General features: G+C 41.6%; 1 protein-coding gene across 1 annotated transcript in view; it reads left to right on the forward strand.

The window, feature by feature from the left end:
* The first annotated feature begins 1,421 nt into the window (after nucleotides 1-1,421).
* The window catches only part of LOC139762299 (protein FAM32A), a 53,781-nt gene continuing 38,446 nt past the window's right edge, over nucleotides 1,422-16,756 (forward strand). Inside the window, exon 1 of the mRNA XM_071686896.1 lies at nucleotides 1,422-1,566. Within this exon, the coding sequence (XP_071542997.1) occupies nucleotides 1,493-1,566 (74 nt within the window). The 5' untranslated portion in view covers nucleotides 1,422-1,492. The remainder of the gene's footprint in view (nucleotides 1,567-16,756) is intronic.

The raw sequence follows: 16,756 nt of genomic DNA on the forward strand, positions 1-16,756 counted from the left end.
TTATGGAGGTAAATGCAAGAGTTTGACAGGGGGGCAAGTATGCAGTCTGTTGTGGACGAGAGAGCTTGGCTGATTCGAGTGAAAACACGTAGAAATTGGTGACTGATTTTAGATACAGCGCTTCTGGCTGATTTGAGTGAAAACCCGTAGAAGTTGGTGACTGATTTTAGAAAAATGTGTGAAAGGAGAAAGTTGAGAGTATATGTGAATAAGAGCAAAGTTATTAGCTTCAGGCCCCACAGACCTTTCCATGGTTTACCCCAGACATTTCACACGCCCTGGTTCAGTCCAATGACAACACGTGGATCCCATTATACCACATCATTCCAATTCACTATTCCGTGCATGCCTTTCACCCTCCTGCATATCCCAGCCTTATTCACTCAAAATCATTTTTAAGTCCATCTTTCCACCTCCACTTTGGTCTCCCACTTCTCCTCATTCCCTCCACCTCTGACACATATATCCTCTTTGCCAACCTTTCCTCACTCATTCTCTCCATGTGACCAAACCATTTCAACACACCCTCTTATGTTCTCTCAACCACACTCTTTTTATTACCACACATCTCTCTTACCCTATTATTACTTACTCGATCAAACCACCTCACACCACATATTGTCCTCAAACATCTCATTTCCAGCACATCCACCCTCCTCCGCACAACTCTATTTTATAGCCCACGCCTCGCAACCATATAACATTGTTGGAACCACTATTCCTTCAAACATACCCATTTTTGCTTTCCGAGATAATGTTCTCGACTTCCACACATTCTTCAGTGCTCCCAGGATTTTCGCCCCCTCCCCCACCCTATGATTCACTTCCGCTTCCATGGTTCCATCCGCTGCCAGATCCACTCCCAGATATCTAAAACACTTCACTTCCTCCAGTTTTTCTCCATTCAAACTTAATTCCCAGTTGACTTGACCCTCAACCCTACTGTACCTAATTACCTTGCTCTTATTCACATTTACTCTCAACTTTCTTCTTTCACACAATATCAATCTCGGTCACCAACTTTCTTTATCTGAAAACTTGTTATCAAGTTTTCAAGATAGGAAAACTTTATATCAAATTTTAATGAACATAACATATGTTTCCTTGTATGCAGAAGAGAAAGGTCTAACCATTGTCATGTGACATTGCAAGATTCGGTAATTAAGTGTAAGGCAATTTTCGTAGTTAAGAGATAATCAGCTTTGTTGATAATCAAATTCTTCATAATTATGAAAGAAACAACTTAATTACGAGAAGAAATCTCAATTTCATTAACAAGCTTAATGATGAATAAACTTTAAATTCGGTGTGAGGAAAAACATCTGGCTATCACCTCTCTTCAAATTAGTATTTAATATATATCATTTCTCCAAATTAGATGTTTAATAAGAAATCATGGTGTGGAGGGTATTATATATAATTAAGAATTTGTCTTGAATGAGAACCATTAGAAATGTTCTGTTGCGACGACATCATAATATAAACAAACAAGATGGTGGCTGAAGAATACTTCGCTGCCAAAGGTTCTTTGAAATTAAAAGGCGTTGAAGATCCTGGATTGAAAAAGTTAGTAGACCCAATAATGTAGATTTGTGGCTCTTCTAATTGATTTAGTAAAGAAATCTTCATTGTCTCAGTTGTGTAGAATATATATCACCAGTATAAGCAGGAAACTCGGTTCTGGTTTGGTGTAAGTTTATGATGGATGTGAATTATATTGACATTAGGATTGAGAATATATGAACAAACTTTGTCTAGATTGAAGTATGCATGAGTAATGGGATACTAGATGTATGCATGAGTAATGGGATACTAGATGTATGCATGAGTAATGGGATACTAGATGTATGCATGAGTAATGGGTTACTGTCTTTGATAATTGGTTTCGTATTCCTGAGGGAAAACGTTTATGGTAAATAATTTTAATTTGACTGTCTGCAGACCTGATGTTTTGGTCATGTTTACGGTCGACGTATTTATTGTAAATCTTGTAATTGGATGAAAATAGCACCATTGGAATTCTGATTCTGTCACGTTAGAAGTTTTCATAGGTTTTATTGGCTGGTAGGTGAGTTTTGATATTTATGAAGATTTTTTTTTTTCCTTTGTCGCTGTCTCCCGCGTTTGCGAGGTAGCGCAAGGAAATAGACGAAAGAAATGGCCCAACCCCCCCCATACACATGTATATACATACACGTCCACACACGCAAATATACATACCTACACAACTTTCCATGGTTTACCCCAGACGTTTCACATGCCCTGATTCAATCCACTGACAGCACGTCAACTCCGGTATACCACATCGATCCAATTCACTCTATTCCTTGCCCTCCTTTCACCCTCCTGCATGTTCAGGCCCCGATCACACAAAATCTTTTTCACTCCATCTTTCCACCTCCAATTTGGTCTCCCTCTTCTCCTTGTTCCCTCCACCTCCGACACATATATCCTCTTGGTCAATCTTTCCTCACTCATCCTCTCCATGTGCCCAAACGATTTCAAAACACCCTCTTCTGCTCTCTCAACCACGCTCTTTTTATTTCCACACATCTCTCTTACCCTTACGTTACTTACTCGATCAAACCACCTCACACCACACATTGTCCTCAAACATCTCATTTCCAGCGCATCCATCCTCCTGCGCACAACTCTATCCATAGCCCACGCCTCGCAACCATACAACATTGTTGGAACCACTATTCCTTCAAACATACCCATTTTTGCTTCCCGAGATAATGTTCTCGACTTCCACACATTCTTCAAGGCTCCCAGGATTTTCGCCCCCTCCCCCACCCTATGATCCACTTCTGCTTCCATGGTTCCATCCGCTGCCAGATCCACTCCCAGATATCTAAAACACTTTACTTCCTCCAGTTTTTCTCCATTCAAACTTACCTCCCAATTGACTTGACCCTCAACCCTACTGTACCTAATAACCTTGCTCTTATTCACATTTACTCTTAACTTTCTTCTTTCACACACTTTACCAAACTCAGTCACCAGCTTCTGCAGTTTCTCACATGAATCAGCCACCAGCGCTGTATCATCAGCGAACAACAACTGACTCACTTCCCAAGCTCTCTCATCCCCAACAGACTTCATACTTGCCCCTCTTTCCAAAACTCTTGCATTCACCTCCCTAACAACCCCATCCATAAACAAATTAAACAACCATGGAGACATCACACACCCCTGCCGCAAACCTACATTCACTGAGAACCAATCACTTTCCTCTCTTCCTACACGTACACATGCCTTACATCCTCGATAAAAACTTTTCACTGCTTCTAACAACTTGCCTCCCACACCATATATTCTTGATACCTTCCACAGAGCATCTCTATCAACTCTATCATATGCCTTCTCCAGATCCATAAATGCTACATACAAATCCATATGCTTTTCTAAGTATTTCTCACATACATTCTTCAAAGCAAACACCTGATCCACACATCCTCTACCACTTCTGAAACTACACTGCTCTTCCCCAATCTGATACTCTGTACATGCCTTCACCCTCTCAATCAATACCCTCCCATATAATTTACCAGGAATACTCAACAAACTTATTTATTTATTTATTTATTATACTTTGTCGCTGTCTCCCGCGTCTGCGAGGTAGCGCAAGGAAACAGACGAAAGAAATGGCCCAACCCCCCCCCCCATACACATGTATATACATACGTCCACACACGCAAATATACATACCTACACAGCTTTCCATGGTTTACCCCAGACGCTTCACATGCCCTGCTTCAATCCACTGACAGCACGTCAACCCCGGTATACCACATCGCTCCAATTCACTCTATTCCTTGCCCTCCTTTCACCCTCCTGCATGTTCAGGCCCCGATCACACAAAATCTTTTTCACTCCATCTTTCCACCTCAAATTTGGTCTCCCTCTTCTCCTTGTTCCCTCCACCTCCGACACATATATCCTCTTGGTCAATCTTTCCTCACTCATCCTCTCCATGTGCCCAAACCACTTCAAAACACCCTCTTCTGCTCTCTCAACCACGCTCTTTTTATTTCCACACATCTCTCTTACCCTTACGTTACTCACTCGATCAAACCACCTCACACCACACATTATCCTCAAACATCTCATTTCCAGCACATCCATCCTCCTGCGCACAACTCTATCCATAGCCCACGCCTCGCAACCATACAACATTGTTTGAACCACTATTCCTTCAAACATACCCATTTTTGCTTTCCGAGATAATGTTCTCGACTTCCACACATTCTTCAAGGCCCCCAGGATTTTCGCCCCCTCCCCCACCCTATGATCCACTTCTGCTTCCATGGTTCCATCCGCTGCCAGATCCACTCCCAGATATCTAAAACACTTCACTTCCTCCAGTTTTTCTCCATTCAAACTCACCTCCCAATTGACTTGACCCTCAACCCTACTGTACCTAATAACCTTGCTCTTATTCACATTTACTCTTAACTTTCTTCTTCCACACACTTTTCCAAACTCAGTCACCAGCTTCTGCAGTTTCTCACATGAATCAGCCACCAGCACTGTATCATCAGCGAACAACAACTGACTCACTTCCCAAGCTCTCTCATCCCCAACAGACTTCATACTTGCCCCTCTTTCCAAAACTCTTGCATTTACCTCCCTAACAACCCCATCCATAAACAAATTAAACAACCATGGAGACATCACACACCCCTGCCGCAAACCTACATTCACTGAGAACCAGTCACTTTCCTCTCTTCCTACACGTACACATGCCTTACATCCTCGATAAAAACTTTTCACTGCTTCTAACAACTTTCCTCCCACACCATATATTCTTAATACCTTCCACAGAGCATCTCTATCAACTCTATCATATGCCTTCTCCAGATCCATAAATGCTACATACAAATCCATTTGCTTTTCTAAGTATTTCTCACATACATTCTTCAAAGCAAACACCTGATCCACACATCCTCTACCACTTCTGAAACCACACTGCTCTTCCCCAATCTGATGCTCTGTACATGCCTTCACCCTCTCAATCAGTACCCTCCCATATAATTTACCAGGAATACTCAACAAACTTATACCTCTGTAATTTGAGCACTCACTCTTATCCTTATATATATATATATATATTTTTTTTTTTTTTCACACGATTCGCCATTTCCCGCGTTAGCGAGGTAGCGTTAAGAACAGAGGACTGAGCCTTTGAGGGAATATCCTCACTTAGCCCCCTTCTCTGTTCCTTCTTTTGGAAAATTAAAAACGAGAGGGGAGGATTTCCAGCCCCCCGCTCCCTTCCCTTTTAGTCGCCTTCTACGACACGCAGGGAATACGTGAGAAGTATTCTTTCTCCCCTATCCCCAGGGATAATATATATATATATATATATATATATATATATATATATATATATATATATATATATATATATATATATATATATATGTGAGAACAATGGAAGTAAGGGGAGTGGGGGAGGAATGGGATGTATTTAGGGAATCAGTGATGGATTGCACAAAAGATGCTTGTGGCATGAGAAGAGTGGGAGGTGGGTTGATTAGAAAGGGTAGTGAGTGGTGGGATGAAGAAGTTAGAGTATTAGTGAAAGAGAAGAGAGAGGCATTTGGACGATTTTTGCAGGGAAAAAATGAAATTGAGTGGGAGACGTATAAAAGAAAGAGACAGGAGGTCAAGAGAAAGGTGCAAGAGGTGAAAAAAAGGGCAAATGAGAGTTGGGGTGAGAGAGTATCATTAAATTTTAGGGAGAATAAAAAGATGTTCTGGAAGGAGGTAAATAAAGTGCGTAAGACAAGGGAGCAAATGGTAACTTCAGTGAAGGGCGCAAATGGGGAGGTGATAACAAGTAGTGGTGATGTGAGAAGGAGATGGAGTGAGTATTTTGAAGGTTTGTTGAATGTGTTTGATGATAGAGTGGCAGTTTAGGGTGTTTTGGTCAAGGTGGTGTGCAAAGTGCGAGGGTTAGGGAAAATGAGTTGGTAAACAGAGAAGAGGTAGTAAAAGCTTTGCGGAAGATGAAAGCCGGCAAGGCAGCAGGTTTGGATGGTATTGCAGTGGAATTTATTAAAAAAGGGGGTGACCGTATTGTTGACTGGTTGGTAAGGTTATTTAATGTGTGTATGACTCATGGTGAGGTGCCTGAGGATTGGTGGAATGCGTGCATAGTGCCATTGTACAAAGGGAAAGGGGATAAGAGTGAGTGCTCAAATTACAGAGGTATAAGTTTGTTGAGTATTCCTGGCAAATTATATGGGAGGGTATTGATTGAGAGGGTGAAGGCATGTACAGAGCATCAGATTGGGGAAGAGCGGTGTGGTTTCAGAAGTGGTAGAGGATGTGTGGATCAGGTGTTTGCTTTGAAGAATGTATGTGAGAAATACTTAGAAAAGCAAATGGATTTGTATGTAGCATTTATGGATCTGGAGAAGGCATATGATAGAGTTGATAGAGATGCTCTGTGGAAGGTATTAAGAATATATGGTGTGGGAGGCAAGTTGTTAGAAGCAGTGAAAAGTTTTTATCGAGGATGTAAGGCATGTGTACGTGTAGGAAGAGAGGAAAGTGATTGGTTCTCAGTGAATGTAGGTTTGCGGCAGGGGTGTGTGATGTCTCCATGGTTGTTTAATTTGTTTATGGATGGGGTTGTTAGGGAGGTGAATGCAAGAGTTTTGGAAAGAGGGGCAAGTATGAAGTCTGTTGGGGATGAGAGAGCTTGGGAAGTGAGTCAGTTGTTGTTCGCTGATGATACAGCGCTGGTGGCTGATTCATGTGAGAAACTGCAGAAGCTGGTGACTGAGTTTGGTAAAGTGTGAGAGAAGAAAGGTGAGAGTAAATGTGAATAAGAGCAAGGTTATTAGGTACAGTAGGGTTGAGGGACAAGTTAATTGGGAGGTAAGTTTGAAAGGAGAAAAACTGGAGGAAGTGAAGTGTTTTAGATATCTGGGAGTTGATTTGGCAGTGGATGGAACCATGGAAGCGGAAGTGAATCATAGGGTGGGGAGGAGGTGAACGTTCTGGGAGCGTTAAAAAATGTGTGGAAGTTAAGAATGTTAACTTGGAAAGCAAAAATGGGTATGTTTGAAGGAATAGTGGTTCCAACAATGTTGTATGGTTGCGAGGCGTGGGCTATGGATAGAGTTGTGCGCAGGAGGATGGATGTGCTGGAAATGAGATGTTTGAGGACAATGTGTGGTGTGAGGTGGTTTGATCGAGTAAGTAACGTAAGGGTAAGAGAGATGTGTGGAAATAAAAAGAGCATGGTTGAGAGAGCAGAAGAGGGTGTTTTGAAGTGGTTTGGTCACATGGAGAGAATGAGTGAGGAAAGATTGACCAAGAGGATATATGTGTCGGAGGTGGAGGGAACGAGAAGAGGGAGACCAAATTGGAGGTGGAAAGATGGAGTGAAAAAGATTTTGTGTGATCGGGGCCTGAACATGCAGGAGGGTGAAAGGAGGGCAAAGAAAAGAGTGAATTGGAGCGATGTGGTATACCGGGGTTGACGTGCTGTCAGTGGATTGAATCAAGGCATGTGAAGCGTCTGGGGTAAACCATGGAAAGCTGTGTAGGTATGTATATTTGCGTGTGTGGACGTATGTATATACATGTGTATGGGGGGGGTTGGGCCATTTCTTTCGTCTGTTTCCTTGCGCTACCTCGCAAACGCGGGAGACCGACAAAGTAAAAAAAAAATATATATATATATATATATATATATATGGGTGTGAGAGGCATGTTGTTAGAAGCAGTGAAAAGTTTTTATCGAGGATGTAAGGCATGTGTACGAGTAGGAAGAGAGGAAAGTGATTGGTTCTATGTGAATGTTGGTTTGCAGCAGGGGTGCATGATGTCTTCATGGTTGTTTAATTTGTTTATGGATGGGGTTGTTAGGGAGGTGAATGCAAGAGTTTCGGAAGGAGGGGCAAGTATGCAGTCTGTTGTAAATGAGAGAGCTTGGGAAGTGAGTCAATTGTTGTTTGGTGATGATACAACGCTGGTGGCTGATTCGGATGAGAAACTGCAGAAGCTGGTGACTAAGTTTGGTAAAGTGTGAGAGAAGAAAGGTGAGAGTAAATGTGAATAAGAGCAAGGTTATTAGGTACAGTAGGGTTGAGGGACAAGTTAATTGGGAGGTAAGTTTGAAAGGAGAAAAACTGGAGGAAGTGAAGTGTTTTAGATATCTGGGAGTTGATTTGGCAGTGGATGGAACCATGGAAGCGGAAGTGAATCATAGGGTGGGGAGGAGGTGAACGTTATGGGAGCGTTAAAAAATGTGTGGAAGTTAAGAATGTTAACTTGGAAAGCAAAAATGGGTATGTTTGAAGGAATAGTGGTTCCAACAATGTTATATGGTTGCGAGGCGTGGGCTATAGATAGTATGCGGAGGAGGGTGGATGTGCTGGAAATGAGATGTTTGAGGACAATATGTGGAGTGAGGTTGTTTGATTGAGTAAGTAATGAAAAGGTAAGAGAGATGTGTGGTAATGGGAAGAGTGTGGGTGAGAGAGCAGAAGAGGGTGTTTTGAAATGGTTTGGGCACATGGAGAGAATGAGTGAGGAAAGATTGACCAAGAGGATATATGTGTCGGAGGTGAAGGGAACGAGGAGAAGAGGGAGACCAAACTGGAGGTGGAAAGATGGAGTGAAAAAAATTTTGAGAGATCGGGGCCTGAACATGCAGGAGGGTGAAAGGAGGGCAAGGAATAGAATGAATTGGATCGATGTGGTATACCGGGGTTGACGTGCTGTCAGTGGATTGAATCAGGGCATGTGAAGCGTCTGGGGTAAACCATGGAAAGCTGTGTAGGTATGTATATTTGCGTGTGTGGACGTATGTATATACATGTGTATGGGGGTGGGTTGGGCTATTTCTTTCGTCTGTTTCCTTGCGCTACCTCGCAAACGCGGGAGACAGCGGCAAGAAAAAATATATATATATATATATATATATATATATATATATATATGTATATATGTATATATATATATATATATATTTTTTTTTTTTTTATACTTTGTGGATATATATATATATATATATATGTGTATGTGTATATATATATATATATATATATATATATGTATGTGTATATGTGTATATATATGTATATATATATATATATATATATATATATACATGTGTATATGTATATATGTGTATATATATATATATATATATATATATATATATATTCCCTGGGGATAGGGGAGAAAGAATACTTCCCACGTATTCCCTGCGTGTCGTAGAAGGCGACTAAAAGGGAAGGGAGCGGGGGGCTGGAAATCCTCCCCTCTCGTTTTTTTTCTTTTTTAATTTTCCAAAAGAAGGAACAGAGAAGAGGGCCAGGTGAGGATATTCCCTCAAAGGCCCAGTCCTCTGTTCTTAACGCTACCTCGCTATCGCGGGAAATAGCGAATAGTATGAAAAAAAAAAAAAAAAAAGAATATATATATATATATATATATATATATATATATATATATATATATATATGTGATAGAATGTAAGAAAGTAAATTCTCGATTAATATGGGTAAAACTGAAAGTTGATGGAGAGAGATGGGTGATTATTGGTGCATATGCACCTGGGCATGAGAAGAAAGATCATGAGAGGCAAGTGTTTTGGGAGCAGCTGAATGAGTGTGTTAGTGGTTTTGATGCATGAGACCGGGTTATAGTGTTGGGTGATTTGAATGCAAAGGTGAGTAATGTGGCAGTTGAGGGAATAATTGGTATACATGGGGTGTTCAGTGTTGTAAATGGAAATGGTGAAGAGCTTGTAGATTTATGTGCTGAAAAAGGACTGATGATTGGGAATACCTGGTTTAAAAAGCGAGATATACATAAGTATACTTATGTAAGTAGGAGAGATGGCCAGAGAGCGTTATTGGATTATGTGTTGATTGACAGGCGCGCGAAAGAGAGACTTTTGGATGTTAATGTGCTGAGAGGTGCAACTGGAGGGATGTCTGATCATTATCTTGTGGAGGCTAAGGTGAAGATTTGTATGGGTTTCCAGAAAAGAAGAGTGAATGTTGGGGTGAAGAGGGTGGTGAGAGTAAGTGAGCTTGGGAAGGAGACTTGTGTGAGGAAGTACCAGGAGAGACTGAGTACAGAATGGAAAAAGGTGAGAACAATGGAAGTAAGGGGAGTGGGGGAGGAATGGGATGTATTTAGGGAATCAGTGATAGATTGCGCAAAAGATGCTTGTGGCATGAGAAGAGTGGGAGGTGGGTTGATTAGAAAGGGTAGTGAGTGGTGGGATGAAGAAGTAAGAGTATTAGTGAAAGAGAAGAGAGAGGCATTTGGACGATTTTTGCAGGGAAAAAATGAAATTGAGTGGGAGACGTATAAAAGAAAGAGACAGGAGGTCAAGAGAAAGGTGCAAGAGGTGAAAAAAAGGGCAAATGAGAGTTGGGGTGAGAGAGTATCATTAAATTTTGGGGAGAATAAAAAGATGTTCTGGAAGGAGGTAAATAAAGTGCGTAAGACAAGGGAGCAAATGGGAACTTCAGTGAAGGGCGCAAATGGGGAGGTGATAACAAGTAGTGGTGATGTGAGAAGGAGATGGAGTGAGTATTTTGAAGGTTTGTTGAATGTGTTTGATGATAGAGTGGCAGATATAGGGTGTTTTGGTCGAGGTGGTGTGCAAAGTGAGAGGGTTAGGGAAAATGATTTGGTAAACAGAGAAGAGGTAGTAAAAGCTTTGCGGAAGATGAAAGCCGGCAAGGCAGCAGGTTTGGATGGTATTGCAGTGGAATTTATTAAAAAAGGGGGTGACTGTATTGTTGACTGGTTGGTAAGGTTATTTAATGTATGTATGACTCATGGTGAGGTGCCTGAGGATTGGCGGAATGCGTGCATAGTGCCATTGTACAAAGGCAAAGGGGATAAGAGTGAGTGCTCAAATTACAGAGGTATAAGTTTGTTGAGTATTCCTGGTAAATTATATGGGAGGGTATTGATTGAGAGGGTGAAGGCATGTACAGAGCATCAGATTGGGGAAGAGCAGTGTGGTTTCAGAAGTGGTAGAGGATGTGTGGATCAGGTGTTTGCTTTGAAGAATGTATGTGAGAAATACTTAGAAAAGCAAATGGATTTGTATGTAGCATTTATGGATCTGGAGAAGGCATATGATAAGAGTTGATAGAGATGCTCTGTGGAAGGTATTAAGAATATATGGTGTGGGAGGCAAGTTGTTAGAAGCAGTGAAAAGTTTTTATCGAGGATGTAAGGCATGTGTACGTGTAGGAAGAGAGGAAAGTGATTGGTTCTCAGTGAATGTAGGTTTGCGGCAGGGGTGTGTGATGTCTCCATGGTTGTTTAATTTGTTTATGGATGGGGTTGTTAGGGAGGTAAATGCAAGAGTTTTGGAAAGAGGGGCAAGTATGAAGTTTGTTGGGGATGAGAGAGCTTGGGAAGTGAGTCAGTTGTTGTTCGCTGATGATACAGCGCTGGTGGCTGATTCATGTGAGAAACTGCAGAAGCTGGTGACTGAGTTTGGTAAAGTGTGTGAAAGAAGAAAGTTAAGAGTAAATGTGAATAAGAGCAAGGTTATTAGGTACAGTAGGGTTGAGGGTCAAGTCAATTGGGAGGTGAGTTTGATTGGAGAAAAACTGGAGGAAGTGAAGTGTTTTAGATATCTGGGAGTGGATCTGGCAGCGGATGGAACCATGGAAGCGGAAGTGGATCATAGGGTGGGGGAGGGGGGCGAAAATTCTGGGAGCCTTGAAGAATGTGTGGAAGTCGAGAACATTATCTCGGAAAGCAAAAATGGGTATGTTTGAAGGAATAGTGGTTCCAACAATGTTGTATGGTTGCGAGGCGTGGGCTATGGATAGAGTTGTGCGCAGGAGGATGGATGTGCTGGAAATGAGATGTTTGAGGACAATGTGTGGTGTGAGGTGGTTTGATCAAGTGAGTAACGTAAGGGTAAGAGAGATGTGTGGAAATAAAAAGAGCGTGGTTGAGAGAGCAGAAGAGGGTGTTTTGAAGTGGTTTGGGCACATGGAGAGGATGAGTGAGGAAAGATTGACCAAGAGGATATATGTGTCGGAGGTGGAGGGAGCAAGGAGAAGAGGGAGACCAAATTGGAGGTGGAAAGATGGAGTGAAAAAGATTTTGTGTGATCGGGGCCTGAACATGCAGAAGGGTGAAAGGAGGGCAAGGAATAGAGTGAATTGGAGCGATGTGGTATACCGGGGTTGACATGCTGTCAGTGGATTGAAGCAGGGCATGTGAAGCGTCTGGGGTAAACCATGGAAAGCTGTGTAGGTATGTATATTTGCGTGTGTGGATGTATGTATATACATGTGTATGGGGGGGGTTGGGCCATTTCTTTCGTCTGTTTCCTTGCGCTACCTCGCAAACGCGGGAGACAGCGACAAAGTATAAAAAAAAAGAAAAAAAAAAGTTTGTTGAGTATTCCTGGTAAATTATATGGGAGGGTATTGATTGAGAGGGTGAAGGCATGTACAGAGCATCAGATTGGGGAAGAGCAGTGTGGTTTCAGAAGTGGTAGAGGATGTGTGGATCAGGTGTTTGCTTTGAAGAATGTATGTGAGAAATACTTAGAAAAGCAAATGGATTTGTATGTAGCATTTATGGATCTGGAGAAGGCATATGACAGAGTTGATAGAGATGCTCTGTGGAAGGTATTAAGAATATATGGTGTGGGAGGAAAGTTGTTAGAAGCAGTGAAAAGTTTTTATCGAGGATGTAAGGCATGTGTACGTGTAGGAAGAGAGGAAAGTGATTGGTTCTCAGTGAATGTAGGTTTGCGGCAGGGGTGTGTGATGTCTCCATGGTTGTTTAATTTGTTTATGGATGGGGTTGTTAGGGAGGTAAATGCAAGAGTTTTGGAAAGAGGGGCAAGTATGAAGTCTGTTGGGGATGAGAGAGCTTGGGAAGTAAGTCAGTTGTTGTTCGCTGATGATACAGCACTGGTGGCTGATTCATGTGAGAAACTGCAGAAGCTGGTGACTGAGTTTGGTAAAGTGTGTGGAAGAAGAAAGTTAAGAGTAAATGTGAATAAGAGCAAGGTTATTAGGTACAGTAGGGTTGAGGGTCAAGTCAATTGGGAGGTGAGTTTGAATGGAGAAAAACTGGAGGAAGTGAAGTGTTTTAGATATCTGGGAGTGGATCTGGCAGCAGATGGAACCATGGAAGCGGAAGTGGATCATAGGGTGGGGGAGGGGGGCGAAAATTCTGGGAGCCATAAAGAATGTGTGGAAGTCGAGAACATTATCTCGGAAAGCAAAAATGGGTATGTTTGAAGGAATAGTGGTTCCAACAATGTTGTATGGTTGCGAGGCGTGGGCTATGGATAGAGTTGTGCGCAGGAGTAGGGATGTGCTGGAAATGAGATATTTGAGGACAATGTGTGGTGTGAGGTGGTTTGATCGAGTGAGTAACGTAAGGGTAAGAGAGATGTGTGGAAATAAAAAGAGCGTGGTTGAGAGAGCAGAAGAGGGTGTTTTGAAGTGGTTTGGGCACATGGAGAGGATGAGTGAGGAAAGATTGACCAAGAGGATATATGTGTCGGAGGTGGAGGGAGCAAGGAGAAGAGGGAGACCAAATTGGAGGTGGAAAGATGGAGTAAAAAAGATTTTGTGTGATCGGGGCCTGAACATGCAGGAGGGTGAAAGGAGGGCAAGGAATAGAGTGAATTGGAGCGATGTGGTATACCGGGGTTGACGTGCTGTCAGTGGATTGAATCAAGGCATGTGAAGCGTCTGGGGTAAACCATGGAAAGCTGTGTAGGTATGTATATTTGCGTGTGTGGACGTATGTATATACATGTGTATGGGGGTGGGTTGGGCTATTTCTTTCGTCTGTTTCCTTGCGCTACCTCGCAAACGCGGGAGACAGCGGCAAGAAAAAATATATATATATATATATATATATATATATATATATATATATATGTATATATGTATATATATTATATATATATATTTTTTTTTTTTTTTATACTTTGTGGATATATATATATTATATATATATATGTGTATGTGTATATATATATATATATATATATATATATGTATGTGTATATGTGTATATATATGTATATATATATATATATATATATATATATACATGTGTATATGTATATATGTGTATATATATATATATATATATATATATATATATATTCCCTGGGGATAGGGAGAAAGAATACTTCCCACGTATTCCCTGCGTGTCGTAGAAGGCGACTAAAAGGGAAGGAGCGGGGGGCTGGAAATCCTCCCCTCTCGTTTTTTTTTCTTTTTTAATTTTCCAAAAGAAGGAACAGAGAAGAGGGCCAGGTGAGGATATTCCCTCAAAGGCCCAGTCCTCTGTTCTTAACGCTACCTCGCTATCGCGGGAAATAGCGAATAGTATGAAAAAAAAAAAAAAAAAGAATATATATATATATATATATATATATATATATATATAAAATTATAATGTGATAGAATGTAAGAAAGTAAATTCTCGATTAATATGGGTAAAACTGAAAGTTGATGGAGAGAGATGGGTGATTATTGGTGCATATGCACCTGGGCATGAGAAGAAAGATCATGAGAGGCAAGTGTTTTGGGAGCAGCTGAATGAGTGTGTTAGTGGTTTTGATGCATGAGACCGGGTTATAGTGTTGGGTGATTTGAATGCAAAGGTGAGTAATGTGGCAGTTGAGGGAATAATTGGTATACATGGGGTGTTCAGTGTTGTAAATGGAAATGGTGAAGAGCTTGTAGATTTATGTGCTGAAAAAGGACTGATGATTGGGAATACCTGGTTTAAAAAGCGAGATATACATAAGTATACTTATGTAAGTAGGAGAGATGGCCAGAGAGCGTTATTGGATTATGTGTTGATTGACAGGCGCGCGAAAGAGAGACTTTTGGATGTTAATGTGCTGAGAGGTGCAACTGGAGGGATGTCTGATCATTATCTTGTGGAGGCTAAGGTGAAGATTTGTATGGGTTTCCAGAAAAGAAGAGTGAATGTTGGGGTGAAGAGGGTGGTGAGAGTAAGTGAGCTTGGGAAGGAGACTTGTGTGAGGAAGTACCAGGAGAGACTGAGTACAGAATGGAAAAAGGTGAGAACAATGGAAGTAAGGGGAGTGGGGGAGGAATGGGATGTATTTAGGGAATCAGTGATAGATTGCGCAAAAGATGCTTGTGGCATGAGAAGAGTGGGAGGTGGGTTGATTAGAAAGGGTAGTGAGTGGTGGGATGAAGAAGTAAGAGTATTAGTGAAAGAGAAGAGAGAGGCATTTGGACGATTTTTGCAGGGAAAAAATGAAATTGAGTGGGAGACGTATAAAAGAAAGAGACAGGAGGTCAAGAGAAAGGTGCAAGAGGTGAAAAAAAAGGGCAAATGAGAGTTGGGGTGAGAGAGTATCATTAAATTTTGGGGAGAATAAAAAGATGTTCTGGAAGGAGGTAAATAAAGTGCGTAAGACAAGGGAGCAAATGGGAACTTCAGTGAAGGGCGCAAATGGGGAGGTGATAACAAGTAGTGGTGATGTGAGAAGGAGATGGAGTGAGTATTTTGAAGGTTTGTTGAATGTGTTTGATGATAGAGTGGCAGATATAGGGTGTTTTGGTCGAGGTGGTGTGCAAAGTGAGAGGGTTAGGGAAAATGATTTGGTAAACAGAGAAGAGGTAGTAAAAGCTTTGCGGAAGATGAAAGCCGGCAAGGCAGCAGGTTTGGATGGTATTGCAGTGGAATTTATTAAAAAAGGGGGGTGACTGTATTGTTGACTGGTTGGTAAGGTTATTTAATGTATGTATGACTCATGGTGAGGTGCCTGAGGATTGGCGGAATGCGTGCATAGTGCCATTGTACAAAGGCAAAGGGGATAAGAGTGAGTGCTCAAATTACAGAGGTATAAGTTTGTTGAGTATTCCTGGTAAATTATATGGGAGGGTATTGATTGAGAGGGTGAAGGCATGTACAGAGCATCAGATTGGGGAAGAGCAGTGTGGTTTCAGAAGTGGTAGAGGATGTGTGGATCAGGTGTTTGCTTTGAAGAATGTATGTGAGAAATACTTAGAAAAGCAAATGGATTTGTATGTAGCATTTATGGATCTGGAGAAGGCATATGATAAGAGTTGATAGAGATGCTCTGTGGAAGGTATTAAGAATATATGGTGTGGGAGGCAAGTTGTTAGAAGCAGTGAAAAGTTTTTATCGAGGATGTAAGGCATGTGTACGTGTAGGAAGAGAGGAAAGTGATTGGTTCTCAGTGAATGTAGGTTTGCGGCAGGGGTGTGTGATGTCTCCATGGTTGTTTAATTTGTTTATGGATGGGGTTGTTAGGGAGGTAAATGCAAGAGTTTTGGAAAGAGGGGCAAGTATGAAGTCTGTTGGGGATGAGAGAGCTTGGGAAGTGAGTCAGTTGTTGTTCGCTGATGATACAGCGCTGGTGGCTGATTCATGTGAGAAACTGCAGAAGCTGGTGACTGAGTTTGGTAAAGTGTGTGAAGAAGAAAGTTAAGAGTAAATGTGAATAAGAGCAAGGTTATTAGGTACAGTAGGGTTGAGGGTCAAGTCAATTGGGAGGTGAGTTTGATTGGAGAAAAACTGGAGGAAGTGAAGTGTTTTAGATATCTGGGAGTGGATCTGGCAGCGGATGGAACCATGGAAGCGGAAGTGGATCATAGGGTGGGGGAGGGGGGCGAAAATTCTGGGAGCCTTGAAGAATGTGTGGAAGTCGAGAACATTATCTCGGAAAGCAAAAATGGGTATGTTTGAAGGAATAGTGGTT

The sequence above is a fragment of the Panulirus ornatus genome, chromosome 43 (assembly GCF_036320965.1).
Source record: "Panulirus ornatus isolate Po-2019 chromosome 43, ASM3632096v1, whole genome shotgun sequence".
NCBI classification, from domain to species: Eukaryota; Metazoa; Arthropoda; class Malacostraca; order Decapoda; family Palinuridae; genus Panulirus; species Panulirus ornatus.